This window comes from Mirounga angustirostris, unplaced genomic scaffold (genome assembly GCF_029215605.1).
Source record: "Mirounga angustirostris isolate CCGP_5_RB_7025 unplaced genomic scaffold, mMirAng1.0.hap1 SCAF_17, whole genome shotgun sequence".
NCBI lineage: Eukaryota > Metazoa > Chordata > Mammalia > Carnivora > Phocidae > Mirounga > Mirounga angustirostris.
In genome coordinates, this window is record NW_026991725.1 from 4,819,336 (window position 1) to 4,832,176 (window position 12,841).

Sequence of the window (12,841 nt, forward strand, 5' to 3'; positions counted from 1 at the left end):
GAATGTGACCCTTTGCTGCAGCAGCCTCTGGGGCCCAGGGCACTGGGGGCTGGGCCAGAGATTGAGCAAACAGCAGAAAAGGCACAGCTCTTTTTCTCTGGCTCCTGCCTCCCAGTCCCCACCTCGCCCTCCCTTCCTCAAGCATCGAAGTGGAGACCTCCCTCCAGGAGCACAGAGCCCAGCTCACCTGGCTAGAAGCTAGGGGCCTGCCATGGCCTCCCCAAGGCCCCTGCTGCTGCTAGCCCTGCTGGCCTGCGTTGTTCTGGCTGACCAAGGTGCAAGAGGGGATTGGCGGCTGTTCGGGCCAATGGAGGGTGGGCAAGGGTGGTCCGGGCTTAGCCATGCCAACTAACACCTCCTCCCCACAGAGTCCTGCATGGGCCGCTGTACAGAGGGCTTCAACGCCGACAGGAAGTGTCAGTGTGACGAGCTCTGCTCTTACTACCAGAGCTGCTGCGAGGACTATGTGACCAAGTGCAAGCCCCAAGGTGCGTCCAGAGGGGCTGGCTGGGCCAGGGGTCCCCTCTGCAGCTGGACACTCACCACCACCCACTCTGCCCGCAGTGACTCGTGGGGATGTATTCACTCTGCCAGAAGATGAGTACGGGGCCACTGACTACCCAGAGGGGTCGAGAGGGAGTGTCCTCACACAGCAGGAGAGCACCATGCTGAGCCCTGGCCTGCAGACCCAGCGTGAGGAGTCTCCTGCCCAGGTACCTACTCTGATCACTGAAGAAAAGGCTCCAGAAACTGGGCAGGAGACCTCAGAGCCTGAGACCCATGCCGAAGACATCCCTGAGTCCCCAGCAAAGGAGGAGCTATGCAGTGGGAAGCCCTTTGACGCCTTCACTGACCTCAAGAATGGCTCCCTCTTTGCCTTCCGAGGTGACTCCAGGGGCACGTCTTGGGGGTAGGGGTCTGCCCCTGGAACATCCCCTCCCTCACACAGCCTCCCGCACTCTAGGGCGGTACTGTTATGAGCTGGATGAAGAGGGAGTGAGGCCTGGGTACCCCAAGCTTATCCAAGATGTCTGGGGCATTGAGGGCCCCATTGATGCTGCCTTCACTCGCATCAACTGTCAGGGGAAGACCTACCTCTTCAAGGTACCGGGCCCAGGGGCTGTGGGTCAGGGTCAAGGGTGTCTAGGCAGGGGTGGAGGGCTGCTCTGCCCAGGACTAGGGTGGGCAGGAAGGCTGAATCCCAGCCTGTGGTCCCTGACTGGGGCTCTTGAGGACAGGCAAGGCCAGGGCTCCATGTCCCGGGCGACAAGCCTAGAATTGGGACTGCTGCCTTGGGTGGGGGACTCTGCCTGTGCCAGCCAGCTTCCTCCTCACTCCCTCCTCCTTCTCTACCCCTTAGGGTAATCAGTACTGGCGCTTCGAGGATGGTGTCCTGGACCCAGATTTCCCCCGCAACATCTCTGAAGGCTTCAAGGGCATTCCGGACAACGTGGATGCAGCCTTGGCTCTCCCTGCTCATAGCTACAGTGGCCGGGAGCGGGTCTACTTCTTTAAGGGTACTAAGGGAGTGGGTGCGAGAAAGAGCAGGCAGGGGGGTGGTCTCGGTTTGCCTCCACACTCCTCTAGGGGCAGGGTCAAACTAGGCTTGCCTCCTGCCAGGAGCTCCTATCTTCAGCAGCCTTGGGGCTGGCTTTCCAGCCTTGCTCACATGTTCCCCCCTCCACCCCCCCCACCGGCTTCCCCGCTCAGGGAGACAGTACTGGGAGTACGAGTTCCAGCAGCAACCCCGTCAGGAGGAGTGTGAAGGCAGCTCCCTGTCTGCCGTGTTTGAACACTTTGCCCTGCTGCAGAGGGACAGCTGGGAGACTCTCTTCGAGCTTCTCTTCCGGAGCAGACCCTCTGGTATGGAGGGAGGGCAAGTCTCGCTTTCTCCTCCTGGGACCCTTTGGGGAGGGGCAGGGCACAGCAGGCCAGAGGGGGCTGTGATTGCAGAGCTATGGATCAAAAGCTGTTTGCTCAGGCCAGACTTTGTTTCTGTTGACCTTTGGGGGGAGGTCCACCTGGACCCCACACGTTGGACTTTGCCTAGCACAGCCAAGGGCATAGCCAGCAGGAGTGACCGTGGCTGAGGCAAGTGGGGAGGGCTGTAGTGGAGGAAGGCCAGGAGAAAGAGCACTGAACAGGGAGTCAGAGGGTCCGGGTGCTGTGCTCTGCCATGAGCTTGCGGTGTCCTTGGGCAAGGCACACAGCCCACTGTTGGGCACCAGATGAACTCTACAGGCCCCCAGGGTTCTCATTAACCCATCCCCTGCCACAGGTGGTGCTGGACAGCTCCGGTTCATCAGCCAGGACTGGCTTGGTGTGCCCACGCAGGTGGATGCGGCCATGGCCGGCCGCATCTACATCTCGGGCTCAGCTCCCCGATCCTGGGCCAAGAAGCCCAAGTCTAAGTGGCGTAGCCGTAAGCGCTATCGTTCACGCCGTAACCGTCACCGTGGCCGAAGCCGCAGCCAGAACCCCCAGCGGCAATCCCGTTCAACCTGGCTGTCCTGGTTCTCCAGTGAGGAGAGCGGCCTGGGCACCTACAACTATGATGACTACGACATGGACTGGCTTGTGCCTGCCGCCTGCGAGCCCATCCAAAGTGTCTACTTCTTCTCACAAGGTGGGAGCCTCTGCCATCCTTGGAGCTTGTCTGGCTGGGTCTTCCCTGCTGTCCCTGATCCCCCATGGGCTGAACATGGCCCTTGGGTGCTGACTCCAGAAAGCCAGGGTGGGAGTCCTTAGCTGCATTTTGGATGTTCACTTACCCTTCCAGGAGAGACCCATGTCTTCTTTCGCAGGGCAGGACTGGGCAGGGCCAGGCTGGGTCTCACACACCCTCTCCCGACCTCTCTTCCAGACAAGTACTACCGAGTCAACCTTCGTACACGGCGAGTGGACACTGTGAGCCCTCCTTACCCACGCTCCATCGCCCAGTACTGGCTGGGCTGCTCAGCCCCTGGCCACCAGTAGGAATCTGAGCCCACACAGCTGGGCCCTCCACTGCTCCTTCCTCAACCTCTTCCTCCCAGCCCAATAAAGATCCCTTGACCCTGAGTTTAAGACTACTGTCCTGACTGGGGTGGACAGGCAGGAGACAGGGATCTGCTTGGGGAAAGGAAGGCAGGCTGGGCCGTCACAATGTCTTGGGGGAGGAGAGCCACCTTGTGTCCAGTCCACATTGAGTTCAGGCCCTCTCCATGAACTCAAAAAGCTCTGGGCTGAGGAGGGCCTCATGAGTGCTAGCCTTCCTCCTGAACTAAGCAGCTCCTACCAACCTACCAACATTAGCAGGAGCTTGAACCCCACTGATGATGACAGGAGCTACCAAGTGCCCCTCCTAGCCCTGGGCTTGCTTTGCCTCTTGGAGTTGACTAGGGTCTTGGAGGATAGAGAAGGGGCAGAGGGAGGTAGGCTTCTGGCTTAGTTTTCCTGCCCATCCTGAGCCTGCAATGTGGTTAGCCTAGGGAACTGGTGTGCTCCCCCAAACCCACCCCTAGGATGAGCCTTTCTTTGAGGACTCTGTCTTGGGTCTGGGGTGTGCGGTACTGAAAGTCAGAGGAGAGGGAAGGGCAAGAACACAAAAGAAATTCAAACGCACCCACTTCTCTTAGAAAAGTGGCTCTAAAGACTTACAAGGATGATACTCTGCAAATACAAACATCTTTCTTAGAATGCCTTGACTGTACCTGTGGAACCTCCTCTGGTTCTAGGTTCCTGGACTCCAAGAAGCCCATTTGGGCTCTCAAAGGGTTGGATGCAGACGAGTCTCTAAAGCAGACCTGACGGCAAGCTGGTAGTGACATCTGCTCCCCAGCCCTGCTGAGGGCGGGGTGGCTGCAGTTCACCTGCTATCCCTGTCATCACCTGCCATCCCTGTCATCCTCATCCTGCCCAGCCTTCGGTTGTGGCATAGGACTCCACCCACTCTCCCTTAAAGGTAGCCAGCGCCAGGGCACTGCTCCAGAAGGGGCAGGTGAAGCACTGGGAGCACTAGAGAGAGGGATTTTTTCGGCTTCCTGGAAGGAATCCTACGAAGATTTTCACAAAATACAGGATTTCAGACACAGACTGCTGGAGTCCGCGGTGCGAGGAGCAGGGCTCGGACCGGCTTCCTTTATGAAGCCCCGGAGGAGCAGGGGCCACAGAAGTTTTGCTCCAGCCATACCCACACAAGCCCCAACACTGACCCTGGCCTCCCCTCCTTCCTCTGGGACAGCTCCGCTCCCCTCAAGCTGGACATGAAACCTCTCCCCTCCTGGAGGCGGGGCCAACCCTCTGAGCAGGATAAAATGCCAGGAGGAGGGGTGTGGTGCGGGCACAGCCTTGGCATGGCCCTCTGGCTCCTCATTCTCCGCCAGCTCCATGGCCAGCCCTGTGGATGCATCCTCACCAGGTGATCTGGTGGGGAAAGGGTGGGCAGGGGGAGAATGTGGGGAAGGTGGAAGTGAGGGAGCAGAGTCGGCTGGGAGTCTTGAGGCTGGGATGGAGGCTCTTGCAGGGAGTACTGGCTTGACTCCTACTCTGGCCCGCAGGCCATGCCAGTGGGTTGGGTTCCCCCCGGAGAAAGCGGACCACCTTCAGCAGGGGGCAGCTGTTGGAGCTGGAGCGGGCGTTTGCAGCACGGCCCTACCCTGACATCGGCACCCGTGAGCACCTGGCTCGGGTCACCTGCCTTCCTGAGGCCAAGATACAGGTGAGCAGTGACCCCCTCTCAGGGTGGGGGTACTCTCGCACAGTCCCTTTTTTCTGGGTATCCCGCCTCCAGGTTTTGCTTTCCCTGTAGCTGGGGAAGGGGGAGCTGAAGCCAGAAGAGATTCCTTTTTCCCTTATCAGGTGTGGTTCCAGAACCGCCGGGCCAAGAGACTCAAGAACAGGAAGGCAGGAGGCCTAAGCCCCAGGCCCGAGCATACCCAGAGAGCCCGATCTCTTCCAGACACCCTCCAGCAGGCCCGGGAGCCCCGAACACTAGGCCAGCTTCCGTCCTCCAACAGCACACCTCAGTGTGCCTCAATGAGTCGACATGCCTCCTGCCCAGCTCCCGGCTTGAGTCCAGGGCAGGGCTGGGCAGGGGCTAAAGCTGTAGCCCCATGGGGACCAGCTAGGGCTTCAGGGGTCCACCTTTCTTCAGAGCGAGCCACTCCCCAGACCTCATTGGGCAGCTTATCTGACCTCATCTATGCCTCCGCCATCGTCACCAACCTGGACCACTCCTAATTGAAGCCTAGAACTTGGGAGACCGCTCCTCTGGCTCTGCGGCCCACCCTGCCCCTTAGGACTAAAGACATCAGAAGTGGATCCCCCACCCCACCTGTTACACAGGGAGTTCTCTTATCAGAAGGAAGGTTAGCTGAGGCATCCCTCCCTCCCACTGTCCTCCAGGCTGGCCCAGAGTCCCCAGGGCCTGGCTCCTGCTACACAGCGCCCTGCCCCTCCTGGAGCCTACGCCCATCACCATGGCAGGAGGTACCTTCAGAGAGATGGGTAAGGGCCGGGTTGTCCACCTCTCTGGAGCCAGGCCTGGCCCCCAATTCTTCTCACCCCGGCTGACAACACCTCCTTCCTCCAAAGAACGGGCAGCCGCCCCTCACTTTCAGGCCATTAGCTAGCTGCTAGGTGAGTTCGGTGAGGAGAGCACGGAAATGAATTCCAGCCTGCTGGGAACCAGGGCCCCCTCTTCTGACCTGCCACCACCTGGACAAATGAATTGGAACCATGGATCTGAAGAGGAAGTGATATTAAAGTAATAAAGTAGAAAGAGGAGCCCAGGGCTTATGTTCATTTAATTTTCACAAAGATCAGATCGGCTGCCCTCTGACCTGAGGCTGTGGAGACAACCTGACAGATTTCGCGGGGGGGGGGGAGGGGGGGGGCGTGCGCGCTGGCAACCTTGGGTTTTTGTATCACCATCATCTGTAATACCAACTAATCTCCAAATAAAACCCAAACTCTATACACTTAATCGGGATTGTTGGGTGCTGCAAATGAATGGGGACAAGTGCCGTTTGCTTTTGAGATGTATCTCCATCACCTAATCCCTAAATAGGGCCAGGTTTCACACAGATCCTGGGTGGGAGGCATTACCCAGGCTTCTACTGGGATTAGAGGGACAGTTAATTGAAGGGCTTAGGGCTCTGGCTGGGAGATGGGAGCCTCTGCCAGCACGTTCTGCTCCTGCTCCCACGGCTTCCAGGCCGCTCCAGCTGCTTCCATTTCTGGAGCTGCTCTGCTCCAGGAAAGCATGGAGTTTGCAATCAGTCTGGGCTGGATTCAAATCCTGGCTCTGCTATGTAACCTTACAACTCTCTGAAAGTCTATGAGCCTGCAAAAAATGGGGGGTGATAATACTTGTCTTCTCTCCATTTGAGGAATGAGAAGCAATAATGTTAAGTGAAGGGCTTCATGTGGTGTGATGCGTTATAAAAGCTCTCAATTCACCGGAGGTGCCTTCCGTCTCCATACAGCAGGCTAGGAGAAACTGGGAGGACACCAAACTTCTTGATCCTCTGGCCTCCTGCCAAGAACTCCCCTTTTGCCCTGGGAAGCCCTGGGCCCAGACTGCACTGGAGAAAAGTATGGGGTAGTGAGAGATGGAGGAAGTGGCTGAGAGCAGAGAGAGTGCTCTTCTCTGTGACGAGAACCAGAGGACAGGCCACCTTATTGCTATCTCCAACTCTGCCCCTGCACGCGGAAAAACACTTTGCACGGTGAAGAATCCCTTGGCAGAAACTAGGTCTTCTGGGCGCCTGGGTGGCTCAGTTGGTTAAGCGACTGCCTTCGGCTCAGGTCATGATCCCGGAGTCCCGGGATCGAGTCCCACATGGGGCTCCCTGCTCGGCGGGGAGTCTGCTTCTCCCTCTAACCCTACCCCCTCTTGCGCTCTCTCACTCTCTCTCTAATAAATACATAAAAAAAAAAAATCTTAAAAAAAAAAAAAGAAACTAGGTCTTCTACCTTTTGATCTCCAGCAGCTAGCACAGTACTTGGCTCATAAAGCAGTTCTCAAAAGTGTTCAAGGCCACAGAAGCCTGCTGACTTGTGAGGAGGGGCTTGGGATCAAGGTAAGGACCCCATTCTAGTGAAACGGGTGTGTGTGTGGAATGACCCCAATATCAATGTGAGAAGACACCCTGCGGCAGAAGCTGTTTGAGGGGGCCTGCTCTTTATCTAACATTTACAAGCCTTCCAACCTTCCAATCCAGGTATCTGGGGGGTGTGAACGCTGAAGGCTATGTGGTCCCACACGCTACCTGGCCCACAGAGTTCAGCAAAGTACGATAGCCACAAATCTCCACAAACATTCAGTGTAGCTTTTAAACTCAGTCTTAAATGGTCTGGGTTGCTAGAAACATTATAAAATGCCATCTTAACTTTTTTCTCACAGTTGACATTTCTTTCAACCAACAACAGAACTTCTAAGATTTCTCAACAAAGTCATCTATGGTGGAACAGAAGGAATGAAACTTTCCCTCTCTCATGTACTGTCTGGGGAAGCTCAGACTGGCTATGTACCAAGTAGAAACTAGCAAGCACTGTAGAGCAAATGTCTACTGAACCCATGAGCATGTAATTTCTTTCCTCCTTTTTAAAAAGATTTATTTGAGAGACAGAGAGAGAGAGTGGGGGGGGGGGGGCAGAGGGAGAAAGGGAGGGAGACTCAAGCAGACTTCCCACTGAGCTCAGAGCTGATGCAGGGCTCAATCTCATAACCCATGAAATCATGACCTGAACTGAAATCATGAGTCAGACACTTAACCAACTGAGCCACCCAGGTGCCCCCTAAGTGTGTAATTTCTAAGAACAGAAGAGTACCCTGGGGAAAAAAAAACACCATAGGAGTTCATAGTGTGAACAAATGGAAAGGAATATAGGAACCATTAGGAACAGACCCTGAACAAATATCAAAACTAAGGAATCTTTGAGCTTGTGTGTTGTCACAAGATTTGAAATAAGAATGCAGTGGATACAATAAATATTTATTAGATAAAAAACTGACAGTTTTTAAGTACCTTTACACAGATTCTATCAGTATACCGCTAATCTAATTTCTTTGAAGTTTAACATTACATGGGGACTTCAGAACAACCTATCAGTCTTTGGCTCCATTTAACAGAGGAAAAACCACAGCTGGTCATCTGATTTCTCTCAGCCTCAGTTTTGTCTTCGGGAAAAGGGGCCTAAAGTTATTTCCTCTTCCAACCTCCAGGATTGTTATGAAGACCAAAAGTAATCACGTAAAACAATTATTCAACTGTGCATGTTTATAAACTATTTTCTGCACTCACCCAAACCCAGATTTTTTTTTAAGATCTTATTTATTTGACAGAGAGAGAAAGAGAGAGATGAACACAAGCAGGGGGAGTGGGAGAGGGAGAATTAGGCTTCCTGATGAGCAGGGAACCCGATGTGGGGCTCGATCCCAGGACCCTGGGATCAAACCTGAGCCGAAGGCAGACGCTTAACGACTGAGCCACCCAGCGCCCCCCCAAACCCAAATATTTTAAGAACCTACATAAAATATCCTCCGTTAGGCTTATGTATGATGATATGTATACGTATTCATAATATATTACATGTACGTATTCATGCGTATGCTTATTCATATTCACATATACACTTAAATCTGGAAACAGTCCCGATCTACAAAGAACGTCTCCCTTTATTAGCTGAGACAATCCACAGTAGGCATACTCTTCCCACCAACACACACAAAGCACAAGAGATTTTTCAATTAAAAGCAGACATACTGTTTTGCCATCTAAACTGGTTTCATTTTTGGAGGCAGAGCAAAGGGTGATGGAAAGGTGGGAAGTTTAAGGAGGGCTGGTGAGTGGTAGAGACAGGCAGAAGCATATAGAAAATCTGAAAAAGGCGAGCAGAGGATGAAGACCAAAACTAAGATTCCGGAAAGGCAGCTGCCTAGCTCCCAATTTCACCATCCTGTACCAACCTTTCTCTTATTTGATGTCCTGTGATCAGTTCCTCTTCTGACACAAACTGGAGAAAAGGAATCCTTTCTGTTTTGGAGGTTACTGATCTAAATTACAGGTCTGCATCAAGGATGTGTGGAGCAAGGGTGACCATCGATTTATGCACTTGGGGAAGTTCAAGGCAATATGGTCTACTTCTGGGAAGACCTGGATTCTATTTACTCCTGAAGGAGAAAAACCCAGCCTTGGCAGTGCCCAGATGGACTAGAGAAGGCAGATGGGCACTGGGTTCAGGAGAAGGAACTGAAAGACCAGTTCTTTTCAGTTGTTGTCTGACTCTCCTTTACTGCCCCTCTGAAAATTGACAGAGTACAGGGCTTTGGCAGGAAGAGCAGGTGGCCTTGGCTTGGCCCTCTGACTAACCAGAGCTGTGGACAAAGGGCCTGACAGGTTGACTGAGAGTCAGTGATTGGCAGCTGGGAGCTGGAGTCTCCCGAAACCTGCTCCAGACTTTGATGATGACCCATCAGTTAAAGCTCTCCCAACTCGCCTTCCATCGCCCGCACCATGACATACAGCTCGGCCAGGCCCACCACAGAGGCCACGATCAAAGCAGCCAGTACCCGCTGGGGAGAGAGAGAACCAGGCTTAGGGGATGCAGGGCAGCATCCAGCTCTGCAGCCTCTGGCACCTCTAGTAAATATGGAGGGGGGGGGCGTGCGGGGACCCGTAAGTTGGGGGGAAAGGAAGAAAATAGGATCTGGATTCTCTTGAGGTTATTATATACTCCCATGACTGCTGGACAGCTCAAATGCTCCTCTTGTTTACTACATAAATTTACTACTTGCTTAACACCTAACTTGTTCAAGGCACCTTCACATACGTCCTCTCTCTCCCACCAACACTCCCACCCGGAGCACCCTGCCCTGCCCAGTGCCTATACTTACTGAGGCCATTTCCGTGAAGATGTATTGGCTTCCAAGGTAAGTGCAGACGAAGGCAGCTGCCACCGTGACAATAAAGTTGAAGATGGTGATGACCAGAGCTTTCACTGACCTCACTTTGGGGAAGAACCCAGGAAAGAAACCTTTAGGTCAGCATCCTCCACAAGGCCCTCTTATCTCAGGGCTGCCTCCCCCATCAACTGGGTTTCCTTCAAACAGCAAGCCTGAATAGCTCAGGCTTAAACCCAGAGCACTGGGGTGGGAAGAAGTGCCATGACCAACCCCTCCCAGGGAGAGGCTTTAGCAATGTGATTTCCCAGGACCTCACCTTGCTTTCCTAGGTCACTAAGAGTCCCACCATGCCTTGAATCCTGGGAAAAAGAAAACACAAATGATTCCAAATGGCAGCAGCTCAGAGGCAGCCCAGAGAGTATCCATTTGTCAGTCTGGGCTCTGCTCTCTTTATTTCCCAACACATTAACTCTGCCTTCTCCATGGATTCTGTTGTCGGGGACCAGCTGGATTTTTTTCTGAACCACAGATCCAGCATTTCAGAGAAAGGACATAGGTTCCCAGTACCCATCTACTCCTCTCTTGCTCCAGGGTGGGAGCATGTCACAGAACAATAGGGAACCCTGTCAGAAGAAAGGCTCCAAGGCTTATCTCCATCTCTATGACTTTTAAGAATCAGTCACCATCTGAGCCCAGAGTCTCAGTAAAGGAGTTGGGAATTATATTAGGTTTGTATGCAGCAGAGCTTCTGTGGTCCCTGACTCATATAAAAACCAAGCTTCCATGATGTTTTTTCCCTCTGTACCTCTTCCCAGCACAGGGCTCTGCTTTCAGGAGTTACTCAGGCCTTGTACTGAAGAGCAGGCCCTTACCTTACAGGTGACATTATATGTGATCCGTTTATATTCCTCATTGGCCAGCTGTATCTTAATCTTCTCCAAACGGGCCACTAGCTCTGGGTTCTGAGGCAGAAAAATCAAATGAGAAGGGTATTCCTGGCTTGCTAGGAAGCCATGTCACAATCATTGGTTCATTGGTTTCAGGGGACAAAGCACTGCTAAAGAGTGCCAAGAGACCCATGCATTCATTCTGCCTCCACTGCTTTGGAAACTTTTTTGGGGGGATCTGTTTTCCAAGCTGTCAAGCAAGGAGGACAGTATCTGGTTCCCCCACTCCAGCTCTCAAGGATTTAAAAGACAAATTTTTGAGCCCGAAGGTTGATTCATAAATCTGAATGTATCGTGAGTAAGTCCAATTCAGCCAACACCCACTCTCAGAAATATATCCCTTACATACCCGGGGAGGCTTCACAACCTCTGGGAGATAGATTTCACTGCCTTCTAGGAGCTCATGAAGGTATAGTGTGGAACCTGGGAAGAAAAGATTTTTACAAACATAATGATGCATAGGACTAAGGTTGAAGGATTAAGATCAGAAAAGGGTCTGACCCTTCTATTTTTTCTACCAAAATAAAACATGCCCATCCCTATCTTAATTCATCTCCAAGATCATTTTCAACTGAGAAGAATTGAGGACAATTCCACAAAAATATCTCCTAGTGCGCCCAGCTGACTAAGTGTCAGCTCTCAATTATCTTGCCAATGTCACAGCTAACAAGTAAGCCACTCACATTTGCATTTAGATTAAGTCACACTGTGGCCACAATAGAAATGCCCTAAATAGGTTTAAGTCACAGTGATGCTAAATACTCAGAGAATAGTGTACTAGATGATCTCTAAGATAACTTTTTACTTCCAATAGTTCTAGTAGTTGTGCAGTCTACAAAGGGTACCCTACTTCTGGGTAGGCTATGTTAATTCTGACAAAAGACCTTACAAACCAGTTTGTCCTAGTCCCTCCCTTTACAGTTAAGGGAACTGAGACCCAAGGATGAGAAACGACTTCTCCAAGGGGAGTTTGTGGCAGAGCTATGACTAAAACTCAGATGCTACTCCCAGTTCAGGTCTTTCAACACACCTTTCCATCATTCTATGTGGAAAAAAAAAAAAGAAACTATCAGATTTGACTTCCTTTTTTTTTTTTAAGTTGTTTTTTTTTTTTAAAGATTTTATTTATTTATTTTTGACAGAGAGATAGAGAGCACAAGTAGGCAGAGAGGCAGGCAGAGGGAGAGGGAGAAGCAGGCTCCCTGCTCAGCCCCACCCTGACGTGGGGCTCGATCCCAGGACCATGGGATCATGACCTGAGAGGAAGGCAGCCACTTAACCGACCGAGCCACCCAGGCGCCCCAGATTTAACTTGGTTTTGAGATGCAAAGAAATCCAGATTCCCAAACAGGACAAGCTCACTATCCTAAGTTGTTTTCTAATGTGGCTTAAAAGGAAGAAACTGAACTTGTGCGGCGTTACTGGGTTAGAACTGGACTTCCTCAAAGGTCAGGCGGCCCTAAGGCGGCCTGGTAGTGAAGAGGAGACTCTCAAGAGAGCAGAAACGGCACAGGTAAATTTTGTCACCCACGAGAAATCCCCATGGAAGCTGTTGGAGTGGGTTGTCCTACGGTTTATGAGGTGACTCTTGGGTTGGCTAGACGACCGTTCCGCGGGTGGAGGAGAGTGATGGATTTTTTTCCCCCCTCACAACGATGCTAGAGGTGGGAAAAGACTAAAGCGGGAAAAGACTCTGGAAAAAGAGAGGCGAGTCCGGGCTGGAGACTGCGGCTCACCCCTCTCTCTCAGGTACTGATGCAGCTCTCGGATCAGGCGGAAGGAAACGAGGCGCGCGGAGCCACTGGAAAGATCACCGTCCTTGTGCTTCTTCCCCAGCGCGGCTTCAAGTTCTGCCCGCAGCTTCCGGGGAAGCTGCTCTGGCTCCAGCTCCCCACCGGGTCCCAAAGCGCGAACCAAACGCTTGCCCGCCAGCAAGCAAGACGCCATCTCTAGCGGACCTACGGTCAGGTGACCGGGGGCCGGGACTTCCGCCCATCGCGCGCCG

The 12,841-nt window shown here is 52.7% G+C and overlaps 3 protein-coding genes across 4 annotated transcripts; 2 read left to right on the forward strand and 1 right to left on the reverse strand.

The window, feature by feature from the left end:
* Positions 1-34: 34 nt before the first annotated feature.
* VTN (vitronectin) lies at positions 35-3,060 on the forward strand. The gene is made up of 8 exons (XM_045889471.2): positions 35-275; positions 369-488; positions 565-885; positions 965-1,104; positions 1,361-1,517; positions 1,711-1,863; positions 2,279-2,626; positions 2,864-3,060. The coding sequence occupies exons 1-8, from the start codon at positions 212-214 to the stop codon at positions 2,974-2,976; spliced, it is 1,416 nt and encodes a 471-aa protein (XP_045745427.1). The 5' UTR covers positions 35-211; the 3' UTR covers positions 2,977-3,060.
* A 151-nt stretch (positions 3,061-3,211) lies between these two features.
* On the forward strand, positions 3,212-5,857 carry SEBOX (SEBOX homeobox). Its single transcript, XM_045890259.3, has 3 exons — positions 3,212-4,399; positions 4,539-4,699; positions 4,840-5,857. Exons 1-3 carry the CDS (start codon positions 4,369-4,371, stop codon positions 5,218-5,220), a joined length of 573 nt encoding a protein of 190 aa, XP_045746215.2. The 5' UTR covers positions 3,212-4,368; the 3' UTR covers positions 5,221-5,857.
* Positions 5,858-7,967: 2,110 nt separating this feature from the next.
* On the reverse strand, positions 7,968-12,824 carry TMEM199 (transmembrane protein 199). 2 transcript variants are annotated; one of them, XM_045889470.3, is made up of 6 exons: positions 12,573-12,821; positions 11,186-11,259; positions 10,762-10,851; positions 10,206-10,248; positions 9,881-9,993; positions 7,968-9,559 (listed from the first exon to the last, which is right to left on the reverse strand). In XM_045889470.3, exons 1-6 carry the CDS (start codon positions 12,781-12,783, stop codon positions 9,464-9,466), a joined length of 627 nt encoding a protein of 208 aa, XP_045745426.1. In that variant the 5' UTR covers positions 12,784-12,821; the 3' UTR covers positions 7,968-9,463. The 2 variants fall into 2 exon arrangements, with proteins under 2 accessions (XP_045745426.1, XP_064439658.1); XM_064583588.1 differs by lacking the exon at positions 10,762-10,851 and having other exon boundaries at positions 12,573-12,824.
* Positions 12,825-12,841: the final 17 nt, after the last annotated feature.

Coding starts and splice junctions, on each gene's coding strand:
- VTN (XM_045889471.2), top strand. CDS start 212: ATGGCCTCCCCAAGGCCCCTGCTGCTGCTAGCCCTGCTGGCCTGCGTT. Junction 276..368: donor CGTTGTTCTGGCTGACCAAG/GTGCAAGAGGGG, acceptor TCCTCCCCACAG/AGTCCTGCATGGGCCGCTGT. Junction 2,627..2,863: donor TGTCTACTTCTTCTCACAAG/GTGGGAGCCTCT, acceptor CCTCTCTTCCAG/ACAAGTACTACCGAGTCAAC.
- TMEM199 (XM_045889470.3), bottom strand. CDS start 12,783: ATGGCGTCTTGCTTGCTGGCGGGCAAGCGTTTGGTTCGCGCTTTGGGA. Junction 11,260..12,572: donor TCAGTACCTGAGAGAGAGGG/GTGAGCCGCAGT, acceptor TTTTCTTCCCAG/GTTCCACACTATACCTTCAT. Junction 10,852..11,185: donor AGGTTGTGAAGCCTCCCCGG/GTATGTAAGGGA, acceptor TTTCTGCCTCAG/AACCCAGAGCTAGTGGCCCG.
- SEBOX (XM_045890259.3), top strand. CDS start 4,369: ATGGCCAGCCCTGTGGATGCATCCTCACCAG. Junction 4,400..4,538: donor TGTGGATGCATCCTCACCAG/GTGATCTGGTGG, acceptor TCTGGCCCGCAG/GCCATGCCAGTGGGTTGGGT. Junction 4,700..4,839: donor TTCCTGAGGCCAAGATACAG/GTGAGCAGTGAC, acceptor TTCCCTTATCAG/GTGTGGTTCCAGAACCGCCG.